Raw genomic sequence first — 27,318 nt, forward strand, 5'->3', positions numbered from 1 at the left:
ATTTGGCCACCTGATGTGAAGAACTGACTCCTTGGAAAAGACCCTGATGCTGGGAAAGATTGAAGGCAGGAGGAGAAGTGAACGATAGATGATGAGATGGTTGGATGGCATCACTGACTCAAAGGACATGAGTTTGAGTAAACTCCGGGAGTTGGTGATGGACAGTGAAGCCTGGCGTGCTGCAGCCCATGGGGTCACAAAGAGTCGGACACGACTGAGCAACTAAACTGAACTGAATGGGGAAGATGAACCTAGAGCCTATTATACAGAGTAAAGTAAGTCAGAAAAAGAAAAATATTGCATATTGATGCATATACATGGAATCTAGAAAGATGGTACAGATGCACCCATTTGCAGAGCAGCAGTGGAGACGCAGACAGAGAGAACAGACTTGTGAACGCAGCAGGAGCAGGAGAGGGAGGGACGATTTGAAAGAGTATCATGGAAACATAGACGTTACCGTATGTAAAACAGACAGCCAGTGGGAATTTGCTGTGTGATGCGGGGAGCTCAAATCCATGCTCTGTGACCACCTAGAGGGGTGGGATGGGGTGGGAGGTGGGAGGGAGGCTTAAGAGGGAGGGGACATAAGTATACCTGTGGCTGATTCATGATGCTGTGTGGCAGAAACCAACACAATATTGGAAGGCAATTATCCTCCAATTAAAAAAAAAAAGCAGTTGTCAAATGAGGAACTTCACTAAAATGTAGAGGGTCCAGGGCCCCGTGATCTGCTTGGGGACCATCCTGGGTGGTCCCATCATGTCCTTTATTCCCATTTTTGATGGTTCCAAGGAGCCACGGAGTATGTAGCCTTCTCTCATGCTGACCCAACATCCTTCCATTAGTCTCTCGAGAGCCTGTGGAACATTGGAAAAATCCCTCATATGCTCAGCCTCCCCTTCAGTGTCTCCTTCCTTGTGAAAGTGAAGTCGCTCAGTTGTGTCCGGCTCTTTGAGACTCCATGGACTGTAGCCCACCAGCCTCCTCTGTCCATGGAATTCTCCAGGCAAGAACACTGGAGTGGGTTGCCATTTCCTTCTCCAGGGGATCTTCCTGACCCAGGGATCAAACCCAGGTCTCCCACATTGCAGGCAGACGCTTCACCATCTGAGCCACCAGGGAGGCCGTTTCCTTCCTTGAATCTCATCAAAAGCCTGAGTTGGAATACACAAAATCTGTAATGTGCAGAATAAAATATAAATAATAATATGTTCATCAGAGTAGTCAAGATTAAAAGCTGTAACTAGTATTTACAGAGTTCCTTAAAAAAAAGATGTTGGCGATCACGCGTGGCTTAAAGGAGTATTTGTGGATTATTTCACATAAGCTTAAATAAATAAAAAGAGAAAGAAAACAGAATAAAAGAGAAAGAAAGCCTGGCTCTCCCGTGAGGACGCTCTCTGCACAGCTGTGAAGTAGGGGCCGGTTTCTCCCCGCACCCCGATTCCCAGATGGGTACAGGTCGCTGTTCCCCCAGGTTGTTCTAGATCATAACCCTCCCTCCCCCCTCAAAACCCTGTCTCTGACACCTCATCACCCCTCAGGGTCTTCGTTCGGCTCTGCTAGCTCCCCCTCAGCACCCCCACATATGAGCACCCCCCCCCCAGACCTCAGGGCACCATGAAAGCACCCTGGCAGGTCCAGTCAGTGCCCACACTCAGCTCTCTCCCTGGGGCCCATTCATTTGGCAAAAACCCCAACCATCATTAAAACCACAACTGTCATTAAAACCAACATTCCAGCAACATGGTGGAGTGAGCCCCAGAATCACGGTCATGGGGGGCACCCCAGGTCCTTAGATTCCCCCCCTGCAGCTGCATCACGCCTCCTCTCTCAGCAGCTCCCTGCCCTCCGCCCCGTCCTGTCTTACCCCCCAATTCACAGAGAAGACAGACGGCCCCCGCCCCCCACTGCAGTGGACAGACCGTCCGGGCTCCCGCCAAGGCCACCCTGGGCTTTGCTCCCCACCCAGGACACCATTCTGCTGGGACCCCCTCCCTCCTCCACAGTGTCATACTCCTTACAGCATCACCCATGCCACTGATCTCTCATTTTGTAATAGTCCCTATCTTCGAGGAGACTTTCCCGTAGCTTGGAGAAGGGAATGGCAACCCACTCCAGTATTCTTGCCTGGAGAATTCCATGAACAGAAGACTTACCGGGCTACAGTCCATGGGATCGCAGAGTCAGACACGACTGTGTGACTAACTAAAATTTTCCCTGTATCTCAAACGGTAAAGAATCTGCCTGCGAGGCAGGAGACCAGGGGTTCGATCTCTGGGTTGGGAAGTTCCTCTGGAGAAGGGAATGACAATCCACTCCAGTATTCTTGCCTGGGGAATTACATGGACAGAGAAGCCTGGCGGGCTACAGTCCGTAGGGTCGCAAAGAGTTGGACAAGATTGAGCGATTAACACAGTCCATAGTCCCTATCTTAGAGCGTTTCCCAGGTGGTGCTAGTGGAAAAGAACCCGCCTGCCAATGCAAGAGACATAGGAGACCCGGGTTTGATCCCTGGGTCGGGAAGATCCCCTGGAGGAGGAAATGGCAACCCACTCCAGTACTCTTGTCTGGAGAATCCCATGGACAGAGGAGCCTGGCAAGCTACAGTCTATGGGGCCGACCTATCTTCAATCCTCTCTTTCCACGTAATGAATTTGGCATCAGAAGTATCTCTTCTCTTTAGGGCTTCCCAGGTGGCCCTAGTGGTAAAGAACCTGCCTGCCAATTCGACAGACACAGGAGATCTGATGTTTGTATTTAAAAAATAGTATCACGGCATTTTAGTTAGGGTAACCTGACAAAAGGCAACCTTTCAGAGGCGAGTACAATAGAAACATATTGCCCGCTCGTGTAAGAGTCCTGCAGACGTTTATGGTTGGTGGACAGTATTTCTCCGGTGGTGGTTCAGTGACTCAGCGATGGGTTCCTCCCATCTGGTGGGCTCTAGTGGGTTTCCCAGGACCTTAAAGGGGCTTCCGACTGGTGGAGACGAGAAGAGAAAGTGGAGAACGCACAGTGTCTCTCACTTTCCCTGGAGGTGGGCACCCACTTCCGCTCACATTCCAACGGCCAGAGGTAGACTTACAACTTCACGTGTCAGTGAAACGTGCGTGCAGGAGGCCAGGTGGGGGGTGGGCAGCCACCCCCCATTGGGGATAGGCGTTCTTGTTTGTAGTCATCAGTTGAAATCACAGCCACCCTGATGCAGGGCGTTTTGGTAAATATCTGTGTGTGTTAGTCACTCAGTCATGTCTGACTCTTTGTAACCCCACGGACTGTAGCCCTGCAGGCTCCTCTGTCCATGGAATTCCCCAGGAAAGAATACTGAAGGGGGTTGCCATTTCCTTCTCCAGGGGATCTTCCCGACCCAGGGATCAGACCTGAATCTCCTGCATTGCAGGCAGTCTTTACTGTCTGAATCACAAGGAATTCCTGGTAAATATACACCAGATTCTAAAGTATACATATCCTTTGACCTCATAATTCCACTTCTGGCGATTTTTCCCTACAGATATATTCACAAATGTGTGTATATTTGTGTTTTAAGGATGCACTTAGTATGTTTGCTTCTTGTGGCTGCTGTCACAGATGACCACAGTGAAAGTGAAGTGAAAGGTTGCTCACTCGTGTCAAACTCTTTGTGACCCCATGAACCAGGCTCCTCTGTCCATGCGATTCTCCAGGCAAGAATACCAGAGTGAAGTAGCCACAGAATTGGTGGCTTAAACAGCAAAAATTTATTATCTCACGTTTTGGAAACCAGAAGTTCAAAATTTGTGTCCTGGAGCCAAAAATCCAGGTGTCAGCAGGTTTGTGCTTGCTGAGGGCTGTTGGAGAGGGTCCTCCCTTGCAGTCCAGTGGTGAGGAGGCTGTGCTTCCAAGGCAGGGGGTATAGGTTCAATCCCTGGTCAGGGAACTAGGAGACCACATGAGACATGGTGTCACCAGAAAAGGGAAAAAAGCCAGGGTGACCATGTGTGCCCGTTTGCCTGAGACGTGTCCCTATTAGAGAGCCCCTCCGTGCCTCTGCCACTTCTGGTGGCTGCCAGCACCCCGGAGCTTCCTCCATCTTCACATCCCCATCGCTCTGTGTGTGCCTCCTTCTCTTCTCCATAAAAGATCCTATTAAAAAGTCCTCTCTTGGGAATTCCCTGGCAGTGCAGTGGCTAGGACTCTGCTCTCTCACTGCCAAGGACCCAGCTTCCATCCCTGATCTGCGAACTGAGATTCCACAAACAATGCTGCTCTGTCAAAAAAAAAAAAAAATTCTCCCTTGACTGCCCATCCTTCTCTAGCTGCTGCCTCCCTTCCCCATGTCCCTTTCTAACAAAGCCTGTTAAAAGCCCTACCCACACCTGCCGTTCCCTCCCATCTTCTCTTGGACCTACTGCAGGCGGGCTCTCGGGCACACAGCCTCCCGGAAGTGGCTACTGTCGGACCACCATGCCATTGACCTCCACGCCATTGGAAACAGAGTCTTGGCAGACATAGTGAAACTCAGGACAAGATCACCCTGGTTTATGCAGGAGGGACCCAATCCAGTGACAAATGTCCTGATGAGAGACACACAGAAAAGGAGACGCGGAGAGAAGGGAGGCCACGTGGAGATGCAGGCGGGGACTGGAGGGATGCGGCCACCAGCCAAGGACCACGAGGCGCCCCCGGAGACTGGAGGAGCAGCCAGGAGACTCTCCTGGAGCCTGCAGAGGGCACAGCCCTCCCGAAGCCTGGGGGTCTGACTTCTCGGGTTCAGAACCGTCAGAGACTAAATTCTGCTGTTTTAAGTTTGCAGTACTTGTTACGACAGTTACAGGAAATGGATACACACTCCAAAGGCAAAGTCCTTCCCAGGCGCCTACTGGGCTCTTAGGGACCAGCGCCTGCCCTAGACTCCCCCACCCTGACCTCCTGCTCTTCTTCACTCGGGCCAGCTCCTTTCCCTCCTCAGGGCCTTTGCACCGGCCCTGCCTCTCCCCGGAGCCCTCCTGCTCCCCCGGCTTCGTGGCTTCTTCACCTCCTTCTCGTTTGTTCTCTCATCTGCCTTATTAGAGGGGACTTCTCTGACCATTCTTATAAATAGCACCGTGTTCTCCCCCTCCCCCTTTACTGTTTCATTTGTCCCCGTAGCATTTCTCACAAGGCGGCCTGCGGTGGGTTACTTAGAATGTAAGTTCCAGGAGGGCAGGCTGTTTTCCGTTTTGTTCACTCCCTAGAACAGCACTCAGCACAGGGTAAACCCTTGTATTTTTTCAAAAGTCCTTATCTGATCAAGGACTAACCTACGAAATATATAAAGAGCTCTTAAAACTCAACAATGAGAAAACAAGTTTATTTTTCCTTCTAAAAGTAGGGAAAAAATCTGAAAACAGACACCTCACTAAAGAAGAGATGGCAAATTCAAGAAATATTTATTGAATGAATAAATGAAAGGAATTTCATAAACTAGGACATCTGCTAATTTCTCAGGAGCTTGTCTGGGTCCTTTTTTTAAAAGTACCCTTTGTGCATTGTGTGTGTGTGGGGGGGTGTTGTTAGTTGCTCAGTTGTATCCAACTCTTTGCGACCCCATGGACTGTAGCCCACCGGGCTCCTCTCTCCATGGGACTCTTGAGGCAAGAACACTGGAGTGGGTTGCCATCCCCTTCTGCAGGAGATCTTCCCAACTCAGGGATCGAACCCAGGCCTCCTGCACTGCTTCTTTACCATCCAAGCCAACTGGGAAGCCCAAAGTAGTCTTTATTTACTCATATTTTTTCCTTTTTAAGTAGATTTTATTTTTTAGAACCGTATTAGATTCACAATAAAATGGAATGGAAAATATAGAGAGGCCTTGGAACTCGCTGTTCCCCCACCTGCCATGCAAGGCCTTTCCCAGTACTGAGACCCCACACCAGAGCAGCACATGTGTTCCAGCAGCTCCACTGACATTTTATTACCACCAAAGTCCATAGTTTACACTGAGGTTCACTCTTTATGTTGCATATTCTACAGGTTTGGGCAAATGTATAATGATGTACATCTGTTAGGGTGGGCGTGGGGGTTACCTGCCAGGGCCAGAATATCTGGAGAATCCTAGGTAAAAAGGGCTCCATTTTGTAGGGTGACATCAGGGCCCTCTGCAATCACTTGGCACTCCCAACCTCACTTACCTCCTGCCACCACGCTCTGTACTACTGCGGTCTCCACTTTCCAGAGGAGGCGCAGAGGGCTCAAGCCAGCCACCCAGGGTCACACAGCAACTGAGTGGCCGAGATGGGATTTGACCCCAGGTCAGCGGCAACCAGCACCCACCCTGCAGACTTTGTCACCAGCTGGCTGCTGTTGGAACTCACACACGCAGACCTACAAAGTGGGAACAGCACCCGCCACCCTGGCTGCTTGGCAGCGCACAGACTCACAGATAGGCACGCACACGCACGCATGTGTACACATAGATGCGTACGCACACCGTTCTCTGTCCTTCAATAGCTGATGATTTTGGCAGGAGGAACAGCTGAGCCAGTGGGGATCTGAGAGGCTGAAAGCCCAGTTTCTGCAGCTCTCGGGCCGGGTAGCCTTGGTGTGAGTGTGTGTGTGTTGGGTGGGGGGTGGCTGTCACGGACACAGTGCTCTGTCCCCGAGTTGATGGGGCTGGAATTTGAAGGCGCTGATGGATCCTCCCGGCCCCACCTCCACGCCTTGGGTGAGATCCAGACACACTTTCAGGCTGGAATCAAGATGAGTGGCTGAAGCCGAAATAAATGACGCTTGTTTGTGAAAGGACTTTTTAAACAGACCTCCTGAGCAGGAAGAGTCACAAGAGGATGAGAAGGCCGCGGCACCCGGGTGAGGTCACTGGATTGAGCCCTCCAGGAAGCCGAGCTGGCCAGCCAGCCAGGGCAGCCTCGCAGGTCCCCAAACCCCGCCGCCCTCCGCTCCGCATTCTCCTTCCTCGCTCTCTGGGGTCACGTTCCGGGAGCATCGAATATGTCAACCTGACATGTCACGGTTCAGTCATCCAAGCTTAGAAAGGGGCATTATTTTTAGACTGAAAAGGTGTATTTTATATTCACACACTTGACTTTCAAGACCCTGAATGAATTTTGCTGAAATAAATATTCTCCTTTGGGTCCAGTCCAAGTATGTGAAGTTTTTAGTCCCAATGGCCTTTTCTTTTTCTTTCTTGCTTTGAAAAGGAATATTAAAAGTGGCTGAAAAGAGGGATTTAGGAATGAAAGGCAATTTTCAACATGTTTTATAAAATGAAAAGGAGCAAACGCTATAATATTTCCTCAGGACACGGACTGAAGTAAAACAAGATTTAGAACCCAGTGGTCATTCCTTGCAATGTGAAATGTCTGTCTTTTCAGGACTCAGGATTCGGCACGGCCAGGTCAGAAGGAAGATGGGGATAAGGGGGACCACCCATGTGTGTCCACCCATGGAGGATTGGCCAGGACAGTAATCCTGGTTTTAGCCTTGAGACTCCTGAATTGCAGAAAATCCCTTGGTCTCCAGCAAAGCAGGATGAGGGGTCATCCTCATTGAAATCACTATGAGAAGACCTCATAAAACCCCACTGACCGGAGTATCTCACCAGCCCTGTAGGCAGGGCTGTAGGCTGCCTACTCTGGGTCAGTGTGGGCTTTCAGACAGGCTTACAGGAGGGTGTGGGATTTTTGGAGGCGTGGAGTGGAGCTGTCTTCACCTGCTCAGCTTCCTGCCCTCAGCCTGTCCCAAGCCAAGGACCCCCTGCACCCGAGGACCACCCCTGGTCATCAGACAAGGCCATCTACAGCCTGCCACCCTCCCCATCCCCAGGGTTCTCCACGTTGTCTAAGAAGATAGATTCCAAATCCCCAACCAAAATCCACTGAGTCTCAGGGAGGGGGTTGCCCAGGGATCTGCATTCTCATCTCAAGCTCCCCTGGGCTGCTTTCTCTTTTTTTCAACTGTGCCACAGGGCAAGTGGGATCTTAGTTCCCTGACCAGGGATCGAACCCTGGCCTCAGCAGTGAGAATGAAGAGTCCTAACCACTGGCCTGCCAGAGAATTCCCTCCCTTGGGTTTCTGAAGGTGGCTAGAGGCCTGGCTTCCCTGGGCTTCCCGAGCCCCGTCGTCTACCTGCTCATCTCCTGCAGCATTGGGGATTTTTGTTTGCCTCTACACAGAATCCTTCGTCTTTGGCCCAACCCACCTGCTCTGGGCTCCCTTCCAGCCTCTCCACCCTGTCCTCTGCCCCAGTGTCTTGTCAGCCATCCTGACTTCCTACAGGGCTGGGCCCCCAATAGCAGATCACATCCTTTAAGGCTGTTTGGGGGGCCACAGGTGGGACACAGCATGAACTCAGGAGCCCGGTGGTCCACACTTCGGTATGTGAGGCCCCTCCCGGGGAGGGACCAAGGGCAGGTGGGACAAGACGGGCGGGTCAGGACCCAGCCAGCCCCTCCACCCCACACCACCACATCGGCACCAGACCCTGAGAAGTCTGGGAATTCCAAGTTGAAACCTGGTCTTCAGGGTTGTTAAAAAGGTATGTTTGTCAAGGTAGGCAAGAGAATGTCTTTTACATAATTTTTTATTTTAGGCCTGATGTTTATAAGATTTTAACACTTGGCTGTGTGGTATGTGACACTCATTTCTTCTCTCCGAACCTACAAATGTGATAGGCAGACCTATAGTTTTTTGGTCTTTTTTTTTTTTTTGGCCTTGCAACAAGCTTGCAGGATCTTAGTTCTCCAAGCAAGAATCCAACCCAGACCCCCAGCAGTGGAAGCATGGAATCCTAACCACTGGATCACCAGGAAATTCCCAGACCTATAGATGTCTATGCATACACAGAAGAAAAATAGAGTTTTATATGGAGTCCTTTTCTTTTACATAATGATATAATGTACGCATTGTTCTCCAATTTGCTCTTTTCACTGAATAACATGACTTCAATAATTTTTCATGTTGGTGCATACAGATCTACCTCATTGAAAAACAACCAGTCAATCCTAAAGGAAGTAAGCTGAATATTCATTGGAAGGACCGATACTGAAGCTGAAGCTCCAATATTTTGGCTACTTGATGCGAAGAGCTAGCTCACTGGAAGAGACCCTGATGCTGAGAAAGACTGGAGGTGAAAGGAGAAGAGGGTGGCAGAGGATCAGATGGTTGGATGGCATCACCGACTCAAAGGACATGAGCTTGAGCAAACTCCAGGAGAAGGTAAAGAACAGGGAAGCCTGGCGTGCTGCAGTCCACGGGGTCCAAAGAGTCGGACACGACTGAGTGACTGAACAACAACTATGTGCTTTTATTCCAATTTTTTCAGGACGGTTGAAATTCTTCCCAAGACATCTTCCTTAAGAAAAGAAGTTTTCCACGTGTCTGAGCTACGTGATGTAGGCGAGTCTGATTGAACAGAAACCTTGGTGGCAGCCAGCACGGCCAGCCCGTGGATACCCGCCTCTGCTGAGCACACGCCTCACCCTCCCAGGGTCCGGAGGCTTTACAATCAGAGGTCACGTTCTAAGGAAGGAAGGTCAGGCTCTCAGAACTGGGAGGCAACTCACTGGGTTTGCAAATTCTTCATCGATTTGTAACACATTCTCTTGCTGGTTCATTGTCAGTGGGTCAGGAACATTCTGCTTTCTTCTCCTTAAGGGAGTTCATGTCGTGATTCCACACTTGCCTCTAATTGCTGCTCCCTCCCTTCCTCGGAAACTAATCGAGCATTTTCCAGGTCAGGTTGCTGTTTAGTCATCTGAACACGAGTCCCCTTCCTCTTGCCGTAATCTTTCCCAGGCTGGATTTTGTCTTTGAAACAATAGGAAATGACAAGGTCTATTTTTCTTTTCTTGAAAGAACTCGATCCATGGAGTCATGATTTGGAACAGAGAAAGTCCGGGGAATTAATATGCACCCCCGATCGGAAGTGACCAGCTTTCCTGCCTTTGTTCTGCCGAGTCCTGGAGTCTGAGCTCATGATACCCGGGGCAGTTTGCTTACAAGCAGGAAGGCTGCATTTTCACCTCCAGATAAATCCCCATCTGGGTTTTCTGTTGGACCCATTGGAAAGAAATGCAATTAGGCCCTGAGCAGTCTTCAAGCAAAGACTGGAAACCTTCCAAGGAAAGGCTCTGCCAAATATCACCCTTCGGTCCTCGACATACATTTGCATCATTGGAGAAGTTCACTGTGTCTTAAAGCACCCTCGAGAGTCAGGCCCTGGAAGAGCTTTCTAATAAAAGTTGTTTAATGTCTCCAACAGAAAATTCAGTTGTAATTTGGTAATTTCTAAGACACTGAGACTAACTGGGGCTTCCCTGGTGGCTCAGTGGCAAAGAATCTACCTGTCAATGCGGGAGACGCGGATTTGATCCCTGATCGGGGAAGATCCCACGTGCCAGACAGCAGCTAAGCCCAAGCGCCACTTGAGCCTGAGCCCACGAATCCTGGAGCTTATCCTCCAGAAGAAGAGAAGCCACTGCAACGAGAAGCCCATGAACCACAACTGGAGGATCGCTCCCACTCGCCACAACTAGAGAAAAGTCTTTGAAGCAAAGAAGACCCGGCACGGCCAGTAAATAAATAATCAAATAAATGAAGAAAGAAAATTATATTTCAAAAAGGCCACCTGGATAGTGATCAGCAACCTTCAAATGAGGAGAAATTACTATTCCAAGACCTCGAGGCCTACGTGGTTGGAGGCCAGGCCCAGCTGATTACTGGCTGTGAGTGGGTTGAAAGCCTGATCTCAGGGCTTCCCAGGTGGTTCAGTGGTAAAGAATCCTCCTGCCACTGCAGGAGATACGGGTTCGATCTCTGGGTCAGGAAGATCCCCGGGGGAAGGAAATGGCAACGCACTCCAGTATTCTTGCCTGAGAAATCCCATGGACAGAGGAGCCTGGCGAGCTACAGTCCATGGGGTCGGAAAAGAGTCAGACACGACTTAGTGACTAAACAACAAACCTGCTCTCAATGCTGACGTTGGCTTCTAGGGGGAAGGAAGGATGCTGGCCCAAGTGGGTGATGCCCTCTCTACAGCCAATCCTGTTGCCTGGAGTCCAGCTCCTGGGTTTCTGTACCGTTAGACTGAGCCCTCACTGCTCCCCATTCCCAAACATGCACCTCCTGTTCCCACCTCCTGGCCCGTTGCTGCGGCTTCCCCCGCCCCCCCGCTCAGGTTCCTGTAAGACCACCTTTGACAATTCTGCTCATTCCTAAGGGCCCCATTGTGCACCACCTCCCATCAGCCTCTCCAGCCCATCAGGTAGAACCATTCTCTCTGGGTTCCCAGGGCCATCTTATTTGACCATTTAACATCATTCTTACACTCTGGGTTGGGCAGCTGAAATCCCCAAAGGATAAAGAGAAGGTCTTTGCAGACTCTGCTCCCAGATTCAGCCAAGAAATGGAAGCTCCCGAAGGTTAAGAGGAAGAAGGAGGCGGAGGGGTGGGCCTGGTGGATCAGCTGCTGTTGCCTGGCGGGGTAGGGAGACAGGGCCTCGAGGTGAGCAAGGCTTGGCCTGAGGTCTCTCTCTGGACCCTTCCTGGGGGGCGGGGCGTGCTGCTAGCTGGTTGGATCAGGAAGAACTCGGGGGCTGGCTCATCTAGGAAGCTGTGTGCTTCTCAGGAGGCAAAAGAAGGGGAATGTACAGCAGCTGCTGCTGCAGGACAGGTGACCGGGGCAAAAGGCCCCCGTGGGCTGTTCCCCCCACCCCCCGGGACAGGGAAGGCGGACCCGACGGCCGGGGCTGTGGTTCTGCAGGGATCGGGACCCACAAAGACTGGACGGCACCAAGGCCCGCCGTCAGGACAGAGCCTGCAGGGCTTGGGGACTAGGGACGTGTGGGGTGTCCCCAGGCAGGTGAGCCCAGGGGGAGTAGGTGGCAACTTTGCCCCACGTTTCTGTCCCAGGATAATTTTTATTTATTGAGTCAGCAAACATTATATATATATGTTATACACATATATATGTATACATATAAACTTTTTATTTTGTATTGGGATATAGCCGATGAACCGATACAAGCCGAGTCGTGATAGTTTCAGGGGAACAGCGAAGAGACTCAGCCACACGTACACTTTCTGCACCTGGCATGTTGACCCGATGACACCCTCGGTTGGTAATGAAATGTCCACTCCGCTTCATCGCAGTGAGCTGGGCCTGGTTCTCCCTGTCTGACTGAACACTCTGGCTCAGCAGAGCTCCCTGCAGCACCTAAGACGGGAGCCACTGGCCACGTGGCCACTGAGTCACTAGCGTGACTGAGGAGCTGACTTTTAAATGCTATTAACTGCTTTCAGTTTAAGATTAGCTAGGCGCATGTGGCTGCTGGCTCCGTGTTGGACGGTCAGCATCGTGTTTAGACATCGGCTCATTCATTCTCCAGGGAGCCCAGCGCTGCCCCCGCAGGGAGGTGCCTGTTGACTTGAAATTCCTACAAAGAATGTGATGGCCTTGGATAATTATTAGCTGGCTTCCTGCATTTTCCCTTATCTGGCTGATATTATCGTGCCTCTTTCTTGCCTTATTTCCAGCTATAGACCAGTATGGCTTCCAGTCGACAGGGCATTTAGCTGGAGTGTTTATTTAGGATTTAATCTCTGAGGCTACGGGCCAGTCATGGAATGGAGTTTGGCCAACTCTGCACTGGTGGTCAGGCTTACAATGGGCTTCTTAAAACCAAACTGACCACAGTTCCGGGTTTATGACTATCCAGACAACACTGGGCCCGGCCTTTCAGGTCCCAGTGTGGGAGACTTCACAATGGACTTGGCTGAAGAATCCAAAGAAGGTCAGGCCTTGACGCTTTCCTGGGAGCTCTGCGGACAATCGTTCCTCCTCCAAACTCCCCTCTGTGGCGGGGCTGGAGGCTGCCTTGTTCTCCTCTTCAGCAGCTTTTTCTTATTTTGCCCTTGAGTTCTGTCTGGTCCTCTGAGGATACGGTAACTGGTGAAGTTTTGGCCATGCTGGATGCTGAAACTCAGGAGGAAGAAATAATTGATGATGAAAGCTTTCATTTATGGTGGTTCTTCTTTTTTAAATGCAGCTTTAAAAAAAATTATTAATTTTGGCTGTGCTGGGTTCACGGGCTTTTCTCCAGTTGCATCAAGTGGGGGTTGCCCTCCAACTGCAGCTCCCGGGCTTCTCGTTGCGGTGGCTTCTCTTGTTGCAGAGCATGGGCTCTAGGTGTTGGAGCTGCAGCAGTTGCATTTGAGGGCTCAGTGGCCGTGGGGCACCGACTCAATCGCTCCACAGCGTGTGAGACTTTCCCCGACCAGGGATCAGACCTGTGTCCCCTGTGTTGGCAAGTGGACTCCTACTCACTGTGCCACCAGGGAAGCCCAGTTTCCCAAGATTCCTGAACGAGTGGCCTATTGAAGCAGTGCTCTTAGGAGAAATACTTCTAAGAAAATTGCTGTGGTCTGATTGATTGTCTGTGTCCCCCTCCACCCAAATTCACATTCACGTCCTAAGTCCCAGAGGTAAAGCCTCCAGGAGATTTTTTTTTTTTTTTTTTTTTTGCCACATCACATGGCAGGTAGGATTTTAGTTCCCCGATAAAGAATGGAACCCACACCGTCTGCACTGGAAGCTTGGAATCTCAACCACTGTACCACTAGGGAAATCCCTCTGGAGGTTTCTAGATCAAAAACATGGAGCCCTCATGAATGAGATTAGTGCCCTTATAATAGAGACCCTACAAAGCCCCCCGTGTCCCTTCCATCATGTGAGAACACAGCAGGAAGTCTGCAACCTGGAAGAGGGCCCTCCCCCCACCATGCTGACACCTCGAGCTCGGACTTCCAGCCTCCAGACTGTGAGAAGGAAATTTCTAACTTGTATAGGCTACCTAGTCTGTGGGATTTTTGTTACAGCAGCCCAAGCAGACTAAGACAGAAATGTGCTCATTCAGTCATGTCCGACTCTTTGCAACCCCATGGACTGCAGCCTGCCAGGCTCCTCTGTCCATGGGATTCTCCAGGCAAGAATACTGCAGTGGGTTGCCATTTCCTCCTCCAGGGGATCTTCCCAACCCAGGGATCAAACCAGGGTCTCCTGCATTGCAGGTAGATTCTTTACTGTCTGAGCCACCGGGGAAGCCCTAAGACAGAATTGGAGAGGGGCAATTCTCTGCAAAAGAGGACAGCTGTGGGCTACTCGCAGCTGCCCTCACAGCAGGTGGGGTGGTGCCAGGCCTGGTGCAGGGTTCTGGGTGGGCACAGCATCACGCATGGCCCACTTGTGGGGTTGGCACTGGGACCACTCACAGGGCCTCCCGGAAATTGCTTGGTCCCTGGCTGTGTGCAGGCTTCCCTGGTGGCTCAGAGGGTAAAGCGTCTGTCTGCAATATGGGAGACCTGGGTTCGATCCCCGGGTTGGGAAGATCCCCTGGAGAAGGAAATGGCAACCCACTCCAGTACTCTTGCCTGGAAAATGCCACGGACGGAGGAGACTGGTAGGCTACAGTCCCTGGAATCGCAAAGAGTCACACATGACTGAGCAACTTCACTTCTTCTGGCTGTGCACTCCTTCTCCGTGAAGCAGCAAGTGCCCCAACATTGACAGAGCAAGAGGGGCCCAGCTAACAAAGAGCTTGAACCCAGAAGGATTGAACTTTACAGCAGGGCTCACATTTTCAAAGTCAGTGTTTTGCAGCAAGTAACTGAGGCAGTGATATGGGCAAACCTCCCACCGAGCTGGCCTCTTTTCACAGGACTTCTGGGACCCCACCGCCTGGAAACCGTGGGGCGTCTGTGGCCCTGACTTGCACAAAGCTTAGAAGCACTAGCCTATGTGTGGCGTGCAATCTCTGGGTAGAATTCCACCTGGGAGCTTCCACCAGCCACCACACTCCATCAGCAACCCCTGATCCAAAGCTGCTTTGGTCCTTTCCTTCCTGGGCTTGGTGCCCAGCCAAACATTCTCAGCAGGACTCCTCAGCCTCCTTCCTTGAGAAGACCATGGCATTCTTCTCTTGGGCTCGGAAAATGCAGACAAACAACTTACTGCATTTGCGCAAGCCAAAGACTGCCCTTCGCCTTGGCTGGCCTGTTTTCCAGCTACCTCTTCTGGGGTCCCGGGAGGCTGTGCATGCGTGTGGGGGGTGGGGGGAGACACAGATAAGAACCATCGTGGCATTCAACACGAGCTTTGAGACAGGTCATTGTGGGCGCAGCTCTTCCTCTGGCTGGAAATGTGAAAACCTTCAGCTGCCATGTTCTCTTTAGGCTCACAGAGCCAGAGATGAAGGTAGTTATGTTCACGGAGCCAGAGAAGATGCTGCTTGGGAATTAGGACTAGAGACCATGGGGGGAGGCTGTTCTGGGAGCCGAGACAGCACTGAAGTGCCTCTTGCTGAGCTCAGGAAATAAAAGGACAAGGGTTCTCTTTGATTAGAACAAAATTCTCATGAAGAATTTAAACAATGGAGCCATATGTTCATTCTCTGCTATGACCTGGAAGAGATTTATCTCTAATGACAGACTGAAAGCGAGTCATCCCGCCCTGTCAACTTCTCCCAATCCCTTATGTTATAGATGGACGACTCGGGTCCGTGGAGGTGCTGAGGGGTTTCAGCCTCCGCCTACACCACTCCAGCCTGTGCATATGACACCTCTGTGGACAGAGCCCTACCCTCCCACCTTCTCGGGAAAGTGTAAGAGACGCACATTCTGAAATTGATAGAAGCAAGAGTGTCACTCTGACTCACCTTCAGCCCCAGTTCTTTAGTTGAATGGAATCCACCTAATGCCTAATCAACTGTATCTGCAATTGCCTTTTTACATGTAGTTTCTTTTCCTTTTCTGGCTGCACTGTGAGCAGTGTATGAAATCTTAGCTCCCGACCAGGGATCGAACCTGCACCCCTTGCATTGGAAGGCACTGGAGTTTTAATCATTGGACTGCTGGGGACGTCCCCTGTAGTTTCACTGCCGTTAAAATGCTACACATGAGTGTTTACAGCAGCGCTACTCACAGTAGCCCAAAGTGGAAGCAACCCCGATGTCAACAAGTGGATGAGTTAATGAACTTAGCGTGGTCTACCCATATATGAAAGTGTTAGTCCTTCAGTCGTGTCCTACTCTTTGCAACCCCATGGAATGTAGCCTGCCAGGCTCCTCTGTCCATGGAATTCTCCAGAAAAGAATACTGGAGTGGATAGCCATTTCCTTCTTCAGGGGATCTTCCCGACTCAGGGATTGAACCAGTTCTCCTGCATTACAGATTCTTTATCGTCTGAAGCACGAGAAAATCCTGGTTTATCCATGTAGTGGATAAAAAGCCATAAAAAGGAAGAAAGTACTGATTCATGCCACAGCATGAATGAACTTGAAGACATTATGCTAAATGAAAGAAGCCAGTGACAAAAGATTCCACTTATATGTGTGATTGCCTTTATATGAACTACCCAGAATAACTAAATGCATAAGGACAGACTGGTAATTGCCAGGGGCTGGAGGAAGGAGGGAATGGGGAGTGACTGCTTAATGGGGAGTGGGTTTTATTTTCTGGTATTGAAAATGTTTTGGAATTAGGTAGAAGGGGCTTCCCTGGGGGCTCAGATGGTAAAGAGTCAGGCTGCAATGCGGGCGACTTGGGTTTGATCCCTGGGTCAGGAAGATCCTCTGGACAAAGAAATGGCAACTCACTCCAGTATCTTTGCCTGGAAAATCCCACAGGAGAAGCCTGGCAGGCTACAGTCCGTGGGGTGGCAAAGAATTGTACACGACTGAGCGACTTAACTTTGGAATTAGGTAGAAGTGGTGGTCCTACCACATTGTGAATGTATTAAAAGCCACTGAACTGTGTGCCTTAAAATGGTCAATTTTGCTTCCCATGAATTTCAACTTTGGTGTAGACTAAAAGTTTGTGTACCTTAAAACTCATGTTAAACCCTAACACCCAGTGTGTTGTTATTTGGAGGCGGCACCTTTGAGAAGTGATTAGGTCATGATGGCAGAGCCCTCATGGATAAGACTAGCACCCTTATAAAGGAGACCTCCAGCTTCCTGGGTGGCTCAGTGGTAAAGAATCTGCCTGCCAATGCAGGAGATGCAGGATCAATCCGTGGGACAGGAAGATTCCGTGAAGAAAGAAATGGCAACTCACTCAAGTATTTTTGCCTGGAAAATCCCATGGACAGGAGCCTGGTGGGCTACAGTCCATGGGGTCATGAAGAGTTGGACACGACTGAGCAACTGCGCATGCACCAAAGGAGACCTCAGAGAAGTCCCAGCCCCTTCTGCCATGTGGGCACCCAGCAAGAAGATGGCCAGCTATGAGCTAGGAAGCCAGGCTCCCACCAGACACTGAATTTGCTGGCCCCCTGATCTTGGACTTTCAGCCTGCCAAACAGAAATAAATTTCTGTTGTTTATAAGCCATTCAGTTTATGGTATTTTTGTAATAGCAGCTAGAATGAACTAAGGCAAACTGAATTATAAAAAACAAAGCAAAGCAAAATGCAGCCGCTCCCGGACACGGGCAGCCAGGCTGGTTGATGAGAGACAGACCCTTCCCCCCACACCCACCTCCTCTGTGTGACTCAGATGGGCCTTCCACCCTCAGGATCTGGGGACTGGGAGGGAAATGCCTTCCATCCTATCTGTTGATACCTGGGATGCTGAGGGAACAGCTGGGATTTCCTCCTCAACTTGCCGCTGAGTCAGCTCCAGCACTTTGTACCATGTGACTTGGCCCCAAAACTTAACCTGTCAGCCTTCAGCCTCCTCAACGACTTATACCTGCTTGCAGGGTTGATGTGATGATGAAGTAAGATAAAGAGGGAGACCTCGTTGGTAGTCAGCATATGAAGATTTGACACCATCGTTTTTATGCTCTAAGTACCTCTGGGACAAGAAAGAAAAAAAATCTTTTCTTGTTCTACTTCACCGCTATAAACCTCCTGTCCACCAGGGGGAGCCGTCTAAAGGAACCCATCACCAGTTCTCCCATCCGGAATCTGTTTCCTTAGCTCTCTTTCTTCTACTCCTTCACCTGCCCCTCCTCCCAAGCTGGCAGGACCCGTTTTTATAATTTGAAAACCAACTCCACTTGACCCCTGCCCACAGTACTGCAGGGGAAATCCAGTTAATTGTTTTCAGCACCTTAAACTCTAAGCCTGGAGTCAGTGAGCTTTTCTGTACTGGGCAAGAGAGTAAAAATTTTGTGTTAGTCACTCAGCTCAATTCAGTTCAGTTCAGTTGCTCAGTCGTATCCGACTCTTTGCAACACCATGGACTGCAGCTCGCCAGGCCTCCCTGTCCATCACCAGCTCCCGGAGCTTATTCAAACTCATGTCCATTGAGTCGGTGATGCCATCCAACCATCTCATCCTGTGTCGTCCACTTCTCCTTCTGCTGTCAGTCTTTCCCAGCATCAGGGTCTTTCCAATGAGTCAGTTCTTCACATCAGGTGGCCAAAGTATTGAAATTTCAGCTTCAATATCAGTCCTTCCAATGAACACTCAGGACTGATCTCCTTTAGGATGGACTGGTTGGATCTCCTTGCAGTCCAAGGGACTCTCAAGAGTCTTCTCCAACACCACAGTTCAAAAGCATCAATTCTTCAGTGCTCAGCTTTCTTCACCATCCAACTCTCACATCCATACATGACCACTGGAAAAACCATAGCCTTGACTAGACAGACCTTTGTTGGCAAAGTACTGTCTCTGCTTTTTAATATGCTGTCTAGGTTGGTCATAACTTTTCTTCCAAGGAGCAAGCATCTTTTAATTTCACTGCTGCAATCACCATCTGCAGTGATTTTGGAACCCCCAAAAAAGTCTGACAGTTTCCACTGTTTCCCCATCTATTTGCCATGAAGTGATGGGATCAGATGCCATGATCTTAGTTTTCTGAATGTTGAGTTTTAAGCCAACTTTTTCACTTTTCTCTTTCACTTTCATCAAGAGGCTCTTTAGTTCTTCTTCACTTTCTGCCATAAGGGTGGTGTCATCTGCATATCTGAGGTTATTGATATTTCTCCTGGCAATCTTGATTCCAGCTTGTGCTTCATTCATTAGTCACTCAGTCATGTCCAGCTCTTTGTGACTTGATGGATTGTAGCTCACCAGGTTCCTCTGTCCATGGAATTCCCCAGGCAAGAATACTGGAGTGGGTTGCCATTCCCTTCTTCAGGGAATCTTCCCAACCCAGGGATCAAACCTGGGTCTCCTGCATTGCAGGCAGATTCCTGGGGGAGGAGCTAAGATGGCGGAGGAATAGGACGGGGAGACCACTTTCTCCCCTACAAATTCATTGAAAGAACAGTTGAACGCTGAGCAAACTCCACAAAACAACTTCTGATCACTAGCAGAGGACATCAGGCGCCCAGAAATGCAGGCAGATTCCTTACCATTTGAGCCATTGAAAACCATTGTTGTTTTAGTCACTAAACTGTGTGCAACTCTTTTGTGACCTGCTCCCCCCACCCCAACCACCATGGATTGTCTCCTGCACTGGCAGACAGATTCTTTACCACTGAGCCATGTAAACCATAATTTATTTATAAAATCAAGACCAAATCCAGTCTACGGCCTGTTTTTGTACAGTCCATGAGCTAAGAATGGCTTTTACATTTTAATGTAATTGATTAAGAACATATGACATGTGAAACTTCATTAATTTCAAATTTCAGTTTCCACAAATAAAGTTTTATTGAAACACAGCTGTGTTCATCCATTATGTATTAGATGTGGTTGCTTTTGAGCTCCAGTGGCAGAGGTGAGTAGTGGTGGTGGACACCATCTGACCAGAAATGCCTAAAAGATTTATTATCTTCACCTTAAAATTTTTTTTGCCAACCCTTTCTCCAAACATAATACCACCAGTGAGCCTGAGGTCACTCAACTCATGTTTGCCATCTTGAATATTAGTATAATTTCTTAATGAATAGATAGAGATCTTCTAAAAATCCATCTGTAAAATGAGAATGATAGCATCATCGCATGAAGTTGTCATGAGTATTAAATAACTTAATGCATGAAAAGCAACAGTGCTTGGCATTAAAAGTGCTCGATAAATGTGAACTCTAGTTCTGTTAGCATATACACATGAATTTAAATAAATAACAGGAGACAAAGACTTCTCCCCTCCAATTTATTTTGAGATGTGCTGTAAACAGTTTGAAATGTCCCTTTAAGAACTTTCTGGCTTCCCCAGGATTGGATGGCATGACAGACTCTCCTTCACAGAAGGTACAAGTGGAACAGACTGGAGGGGCTTTTGGAACCTTCCCTCCTCAGAAAGCGTGCTCACGTCAAGATGTATCTGGCTCTCAGTAGAACTGGCCCATGTTTCTTGGGAGTGAAGTGTCCAAGCCACTGTTCATCCATATTTCCTGGATGATCTGTTCCCTGCGCTCAATCCTTTCTGCCAGCTCTGCAGCCTCTATGGAGCTGTAGACAGGATATGTAGTCCTACAGAACCCCGAGAGTTCCCCTGGAAAGTCAGAGTCAGAGGAGTCCTCCTCCCCCTCCTCGTCCTGGCTGTCCTCCTCGGCCTTGTCGCTTCCTGGCACCAGGTGCTCCCTGGCCAGCTGCAGCTCCTGGAGGTCCTTGGTGCAGGACACTCTGATGACCAACGCACACAGCGTGAGCGCCAGACCGATGCAGACGCTGGACACGAACAGCAGGGCGGCTCTCTCGGGGTGGGCTGTAAAGGAGAGAACACGTCAGGGCCCGGAGGAGCTGCCGGTCCTCACCAGGCCCAAGTCCCATAGAGACAGGCGTGCGCCCGGGCAGGTGGGTAATGCAGAGTCCCAATCCTGGACAGCATCTCTGAGACCATCCACACCTAACAGCACAGACGCCTACTAATTAAAACAAACAAAAGAAAGAGTTGGAGTATGTATGTATGTATGGAGTCAATATATGTATGTTTATGAGAGGACACATAGCAATGGACCTTTCTGAGTTCAAATGCAGGCCTGCCACTCACTAGTTGTGTGACTTTTGGCAAATTACATCACCTCTCTCTGCCTCAGTTTTTTCACCTGTAAAATGGAGCCAAAAGCCCCTTTCTATCATAAAGTTGAGTTACTTTCTATGATGCTCTCAGAACACTCAATGACACATAACAAATATTTAAGAAGCTGTTAGTTTTATTAATAGTAGTAAACTTTGAAAAATGAAATACATATAAAGTATGAGTGTAAGTCCTAAGATTAAATGTTACACAGCATAATTTCTTTCAGATTAAAAAATAAATATAAATTTTAAAAAATAAATAGAATAAATAATAAATAAATAAAATAAATAAAAAATAAAATAAATAAATAAAAAGGTTCTGGTAATGAAAGTTCAACATCCAAATGACTGTATAATAGGAATAGAAGTAATACTAATTTGTACTATGTACCCTGGTCTAAATCCTAACATGTGTTTAATCCTTACATTAACCCTATGTGGAAAGGACTATTCCTCTTCAGCTCTGTATCCCCTGAGGTGCTAGCATTCCCATTTGGGGAAGTAACAATCCAGTTAACTCTCTCATAATATAGATCAGGAGTTGACAGGTTTTTTCCCTGTAAAGGGTCAGACAGGACCTATTTTAGGCTTCGTGGGCCACAGGATCTGTGTTGCAACGTCTCAGCTGTGCTGTCGTAACATGAAAGATGATACAGATATGGCTGTGTTCTAATAAAACTTTATTTACAAAGGCGGCCCGTGGGCTGTACTTTGTGAATCCCCAATATAGAGACTCAGACTGAGGTCAGCGGGTGGCCTGGGGAGCCACCGTCTGAGCTTGGGTGGAGCCAGGACGGGAAGCCAGCTCCTGAGCTGTGAGCAGCTTCTGAGACGTACACCCAGAACCACTGGCACGTGCTCCTACATCTCGACAGAACCATCCTCCTCCAGGCCCACGCGCCCCTGTTCACTACACTTGAATAATGACTGTCGTCACCGCTGCCTCGGTCCTTCCCAGAGATGCAGACTGGAGGTTCAGATCTCCACGGCTGTTACGTTTCATGTCCAGTCAAGAAATCCAGCTTCTGTGATCTGACGGGAGAGCTCTAAGTGGGACACGTTATCTTCTTGAAACGTGAAACTTCCCCGGTCGGCTTCCTTCACTCACAGTTCAAGTCCCTGGTGAGGTCACCAGCCTCAAGTGCTCTTTGTTGCCGTCAGCCCTCTGAGCACAATCTCATCACTCTCTCTAAGTCACACAGGTCTGAATGCAGAGCTGATTTTGGCGGGGAGAGGGGGAGTGAGCTGTGTCTGCAAAGCAGACAATATATTATAACATTATAAAAATAAGAACAACATATCTTTCCCAGAGTTAAGGTTATTTTGATCCTGGAAGTGTTGCTAGTCACTCAGTCCTGACTCTTTGTGACCCTATGGACTGCAGCCCACCAGTCTCCTCTGCCCATGGAATTCTCCAGGCAAGAATACTGGAGTGGGATGCCATTCCCTTCTCCGGGGGATCTTCCCAACCCAGGGATGGAACCCACATCTCCTGCACTGCAGGCAGGCTCTTTACCGTCTTAGCCACTAGGGAAGCCCCGAGGTAGTTTGAAGATTTGGTCAACTGGAGGCACATCTTTTGTGTTCTATTTCTGCAAGTGGTAGTAGAATGGCGATTGGGAGATGCTGGCATTTGGGACACAGTCGTGAAGCCATTAAGCCAGAATATTACAGAAAATGATGCTGAGACCCAAGGCCCTGATCTGAGGAGGCAAACCCTTTCTCCTTCTCCCCTTGCATGTCAAAGCCTCTTCTGGGAGTGGACTCACTGCTTCTAACTCCACTCCCCCCTTCCTTTCCTTCAAATCCTCCTCCTTTCTTCTTCCTGCTTCCTCCTGCTCCCCCCCCCACCCCCACTGCCCCACCAAACATCCGGATCATTGTCTTCTCCAATCCCTCCTGTCCTCATGGTTCTGATACGGGCTTTCAGTGCAGCCATAATTCAGCTTCCCCTTCTCCTGGGAAAGCGTCAACCTTGAGCCCACCGACAGCCAGGCCTACAACATTACCTCCTGCCATGCCTGCAAGGGCTGCTGCCGATGGCGAAACGGACTCCCACCCATTTGTGACCTTTTCCAGCCAGCCCCGTTCAGGACAGGCCAGTTCCAGGCAGAAACAGCCCGTGCCAGTCAAGCTTCTGGGAAACAATGATCACCCACAGCCCTCTTCTCTCCTTGCCCACAAGACCATCATTCCCAGCAATGGTCTCAGGGGCGAACAAGGGGCTCAGGCCAGGACAGAGGAGGTCTGCCTCTGTTCCAGGTAGCCGGGCTAGTTACTGTTCCCCTTCCTTCCTTTCTCTCTCTCTCCTTCCCAACCCTATTTCTTTTTAAAGAATTAAACTAACCATGTTGTTGTTTAGTAGCTCAGTTGTGTCTGAGTAGTTGCAATGCCATGGACTGTCGCCTGCCAGGCTCCTGTACCCATGGGATTCTCCAGGCAAGAATACTGGAATGGGTTGCCAGTTCCTTCTCCAGGGGACCTTCCCGACCCAGGGTCCTGGAAGATCTAAGAACCCACATCTCTTACATCTCCTGCATTGACAGCTGGGTTCTTTACCACTAGCGCTACCAGGGAAGCCCTTTGAGAGGGTAACAGGCAGGACGGCCAGGGGTCTCCAAACAGAGGAAATAGGCTGCAAGTGTCAGACACTTTTATCTCTCTTAAGCGGCAGGAGGAAACAAGCTAGTGATATATATGTGTGTGTATATATATATATATATATATATATATATATATGTATATTTTTTTCCCCCTTCTCTATACAAATTTAAAAAGGAGGTTTCTCTTAAAATACTGTGTTGCCATAATGACACCTGGTTCCACCCTGAAGTTAACTATTCTCCAACTCTGAGTTAACCAATGCATTTTTCTTATGGAAATGTTTGTCCTAAAGCTATGTTAATATACTATGCATTCACCCCAGACTCTAATGGCTCAGAACTGACTTGACAAACCATTATGTTATACTCAGACGTTGTTCCCCTAATCTGTGTAAACGAAACTATTTGTATGGTAATCTGCCCTTCTACAGGATTCAAGTCAATCGTTTTATGGCCCAGGATGACTCATCTGGTGCCAAGATTATCCCAAAATACATCTTATGGATGAGGGGCCTGGTGCCATTCTGAGTTTTAAGACATTCCTTTCTTTCATTAACAGACGGCTAGTGACTATATAACATCCAGCTAAAAACTAGATGGGGGGCACTCTTTCTGCCCCCTTCTGATGCCCATGTCAGAAGCTTTCTCTATCTCCTTTATATTTTAATACAACTTTATTACACAAAAGCTCTGAGTGATCAAGCCTCATCTCTGGCCGCGGATTGAATTCTTCTCCTCTGGAGGCCAAGAATCCCTGCGTCTTTTCGTGGGTCAGCAACGACCATTCACCTTTCCTATTATATATTCTGTTAAAATAAAGGCGTGAGCCTCCTTGTTAAACAGAATCTTCACACTGTGCTCTTGTCAGTCTTACTCTCGCAGCTCCAGTGAGTGACTTGCATTTCATCAGTGGTAGCAAACCCTGGGGAGTCTCACCATGGTGGCCCGTGGCCTTTAAGGTCCCTCGACCCTTAGAACTCTGGTCTGCAGCCAACACAGCTCCAGCTCAAAGTTACTGTGTCTAAAAAAGACACCAAGAGACTGGGCGAGAGTTCCATCCTGGGGGCCCTGCTACCGTCGGGTGAAAGCAGGAGGCATGCTGGGCCTGGTCTGACAGCACTTAGGGATGTGATAGTAACTTTCTGTCATGGGACCAAAGATTAGAGGCCGTGGGAACACTTCAGAACCCACACCTCCATGACAAGCCGATGCTGATTTCCCATCCTTCTCCCTGACAGGGGATCATGTAACTCCAACTTCGGAATGTGTTATGATACTTCTGTTTCATTGTGGGTCTGTCTGATATCCTGGAGCTCCTTTCACATGAAACAATGACACCCTCCCAATGCAGAACGTGCAGAAATGCTGCGTTCTCACCCATGGCCCCGCTTACCCCCATGCACCCCGAAAGTCCACAGTGAGCTCTTCCAGAGGCCAAGGACACACACAGGCCCAAGTCCAAAGCAGGGTCAGAAATACTAGGCCGTGAAGGGCAGGAAATATTAATAAAAATGCTCACTAGATGGAATGGAAGACATCAAGTTCTGAGCAAGACTAAATAAATATCTTTTGACACAATCTTCAGCTGAGCCAGCTAACAAAGTCACTTCCCCAAATCTCCAACACACACACACACACATTCATACACACACACTCACACACACACAGACACACACACATACACTCACACAGAGAGACACACACACATCCATCCCTTTCCATTTCCTTAACTTCGAAAATTTTCTATGAGTTTCTTCAGACCCATGATCTAAATTCTAGAATGAATTCAATAAATATGTCTATATCATTGAGAAGAGGGTAAATTCAAACGTGGGCTTCCCCAGTGCGCTGTGGTAAAGAATTTGCCTGCCAATGCAGGAGACACGGGAGACGTGGGTTCGATCCTTGGGTCAGGAAGAGCCCCTGGAGAAGGGAATGGCAACCCACTCCAGTATTCTTGCCTGGAAAATTCCATGGACAGAGGAACCTAGTATAGTCCATGGGGTCACAAAGAGTCGGACATGACTGAGCGCCTGAGCACACACAAATTCAAACATTCCTGTGGAGATGTCTCACAAACCATTTAAATGGTTCAAAGAGAAATCGTCCATCAGGAACCCTTGGGTATTTCTGTGTCTGTTCCACCAGCCTCTGTGTCTCCACATCCCGGGATAAGCCCCTTGATTCTGGGTTCTAGCCTGTTGGTCCCCCACGTGCACTTGGTGGCACTAATGTGACAAAGCTACCTGTAGCCTGACCTGAGGACATGTCCTTCTGATTTGCTCAGTCCATTGTCTATTTGGTGATTTTGCCAGAATCTTCCCAGCTCACCCTTGGTAGCTTCTGTTGGGACCTCTCCCCTAGGAGGGCCTCCTCCTCTTAGTGGGTGCCCAGGGAGCCTGGTCCAGCCTTCAGATCACATCCCTACATCAAGGATGAAGATGCCACTGAGAGTTGGCTGGGGCACCACTTTCTAGTGATGATGAAGGTGATACTCTCATCATGCGATGCTTGTGTTGAAATGGCTCAGCCTAAGGTCCTGCCCTTCACTGCAATGTGCTGGCCTAACCAGTGAGGAGGATGCTGTGAGCTGGGGACCATTAAGAAGAGTAACAAACCCAGAGAGTAACACACCCAGGAAATTCACAGGCAAGGGCAGAGGCCCCTTCCCCCTAAGACTTTGTGAGCCTCTGTGATTTGACGAATGAACTTCTAGTAGCAGCTCTGTTTCATTAACACCTGACACAACACATTGAGAGTCTCTTTCCCTTTGACATGAAATTTTGGCTTGGCCTCAGAACATGCCTAAACATCCCTCGGTAAAACCCAATAACCCACTGAGTTTGTACAGTCCTTAGAAATTGGATACCTACAAACAGCAAATACAGGGTGATGATAAGGTACGGGATAGCTCATGAGACCAGAGGAGGACTCATCATCTGCTCACTAATTAACCATTAACTGTGCGTCTACTCGGCGCCAGCTCTGTCTCAGCCACTAGGATATGGCAATGACTAGAATGACAAACATCTGCAGCTGAAACCTTAATGTCTAGTGGAGAGATGAGTGCCTAATAAGTAAATCTCTCTAAGGACTTCTGATGCTGATGCTGAAGCTGAAGCTCTGATACTCTGGCCATCTGATGCAAAGAGCTGACTCACTGGAAAAGACCCTGATACTTTGAAAGATCAAGGGCAGAAGGAGAAGGGGGCAGCAGAGGATGAGATGGTTAGATAACATCACTGACTCAATGGACATGAGTTTGAGCAAACTCCGGGAGATAGCGAAGGACAGGGAAGCCTGGCGTGCTGCAGTCCATGGGGTCACAAAGAGCTGGACATGACTTAGCGACTGAACAACAACGGCAATGACTTCTTGGAGTTATGAGTGTGCAAGAGGATAGATAAGGATGGAGAGAAGCTAATTCAGATCTCCCGAGGATATTAGGTTTCCATCCTTCAAAATTCTGAAGGGCACACGTCTCTCTTGGAGAAGCTGGAGGGCAGGTTTTGTATCTGTTGAGGCAGATCCTGCCCTGCTGCTGGCCACGCAGTGTCCTCAGGAACACGGCTCAAGTCCTCTGATCTCAGCTTCCTTGTGTGCAGGAGAGGGGATGAGTCCCTCTGTCAGGGTCACTACTATGCATTGTAACCTCTGAAACTCATGCACTGAAGCCTTAACCCCCAATGTGACTATATCTGGAGACAGAACCTATAAGGAGATAATTAACTTTCAATGGGGTCATACGGGTGGGGCCCTGATCCAA

At 49.1% G+C, this 27,318-nt stretch overlaps 1 protein-coding gene across 10 annotated transcripts in view; it reads right to left on the reverse strand.

The window, feature by feature from the left end:
• Nucleotides 1-1,031: 1,031 nt before the first annotated feature.
• EVA1C (eva-1 homolog C) overlaps nucleotides 1,032-27,318 on the reverse strand; it is a 110,798-nt gene continuing 84,511 nt past the window's right edge. For 6 of the 10 annotated variants that reach the window (XM_043448714.1, XM_043448711.1, XM_043448710.1 and 3 more), the window contains one exon: nucleotides 20,067-20,635. In XM_043448714.1, coding sequence (XP_043304649.1) covers nucleotides 20,259-20,635 — 377 coding nt within the window. In that variant the 3' untranslated portion in view covers nucleotides 20,067-20,258. Of the gene's footprint in view, nucleotides 1,179-20,066; nucleotides 20,796-21,255; nucleotides 22,201-27,318 lie in introns of those variants that run through there. The other 4 variants (XM_043448718.1, XM_043448713.1, XM_043448712.1 and 1 more) reach the window with 4 other exon arrangements.

This window comes from Cervus canadensis, chromosome 27, assembly GCF_019320065.1.
Source record: "Cervus canadensis isolate Bull #8, Minnesota chromosome 27, ASM1932006v1, whole genome shotgun sequence".
NCBI classification, from domain to species: Eukaryota; Metazoa; Chordata; class Mammalia; order Artiodactyla; family Cervidae; genus Cervus; species Cervus canadensis.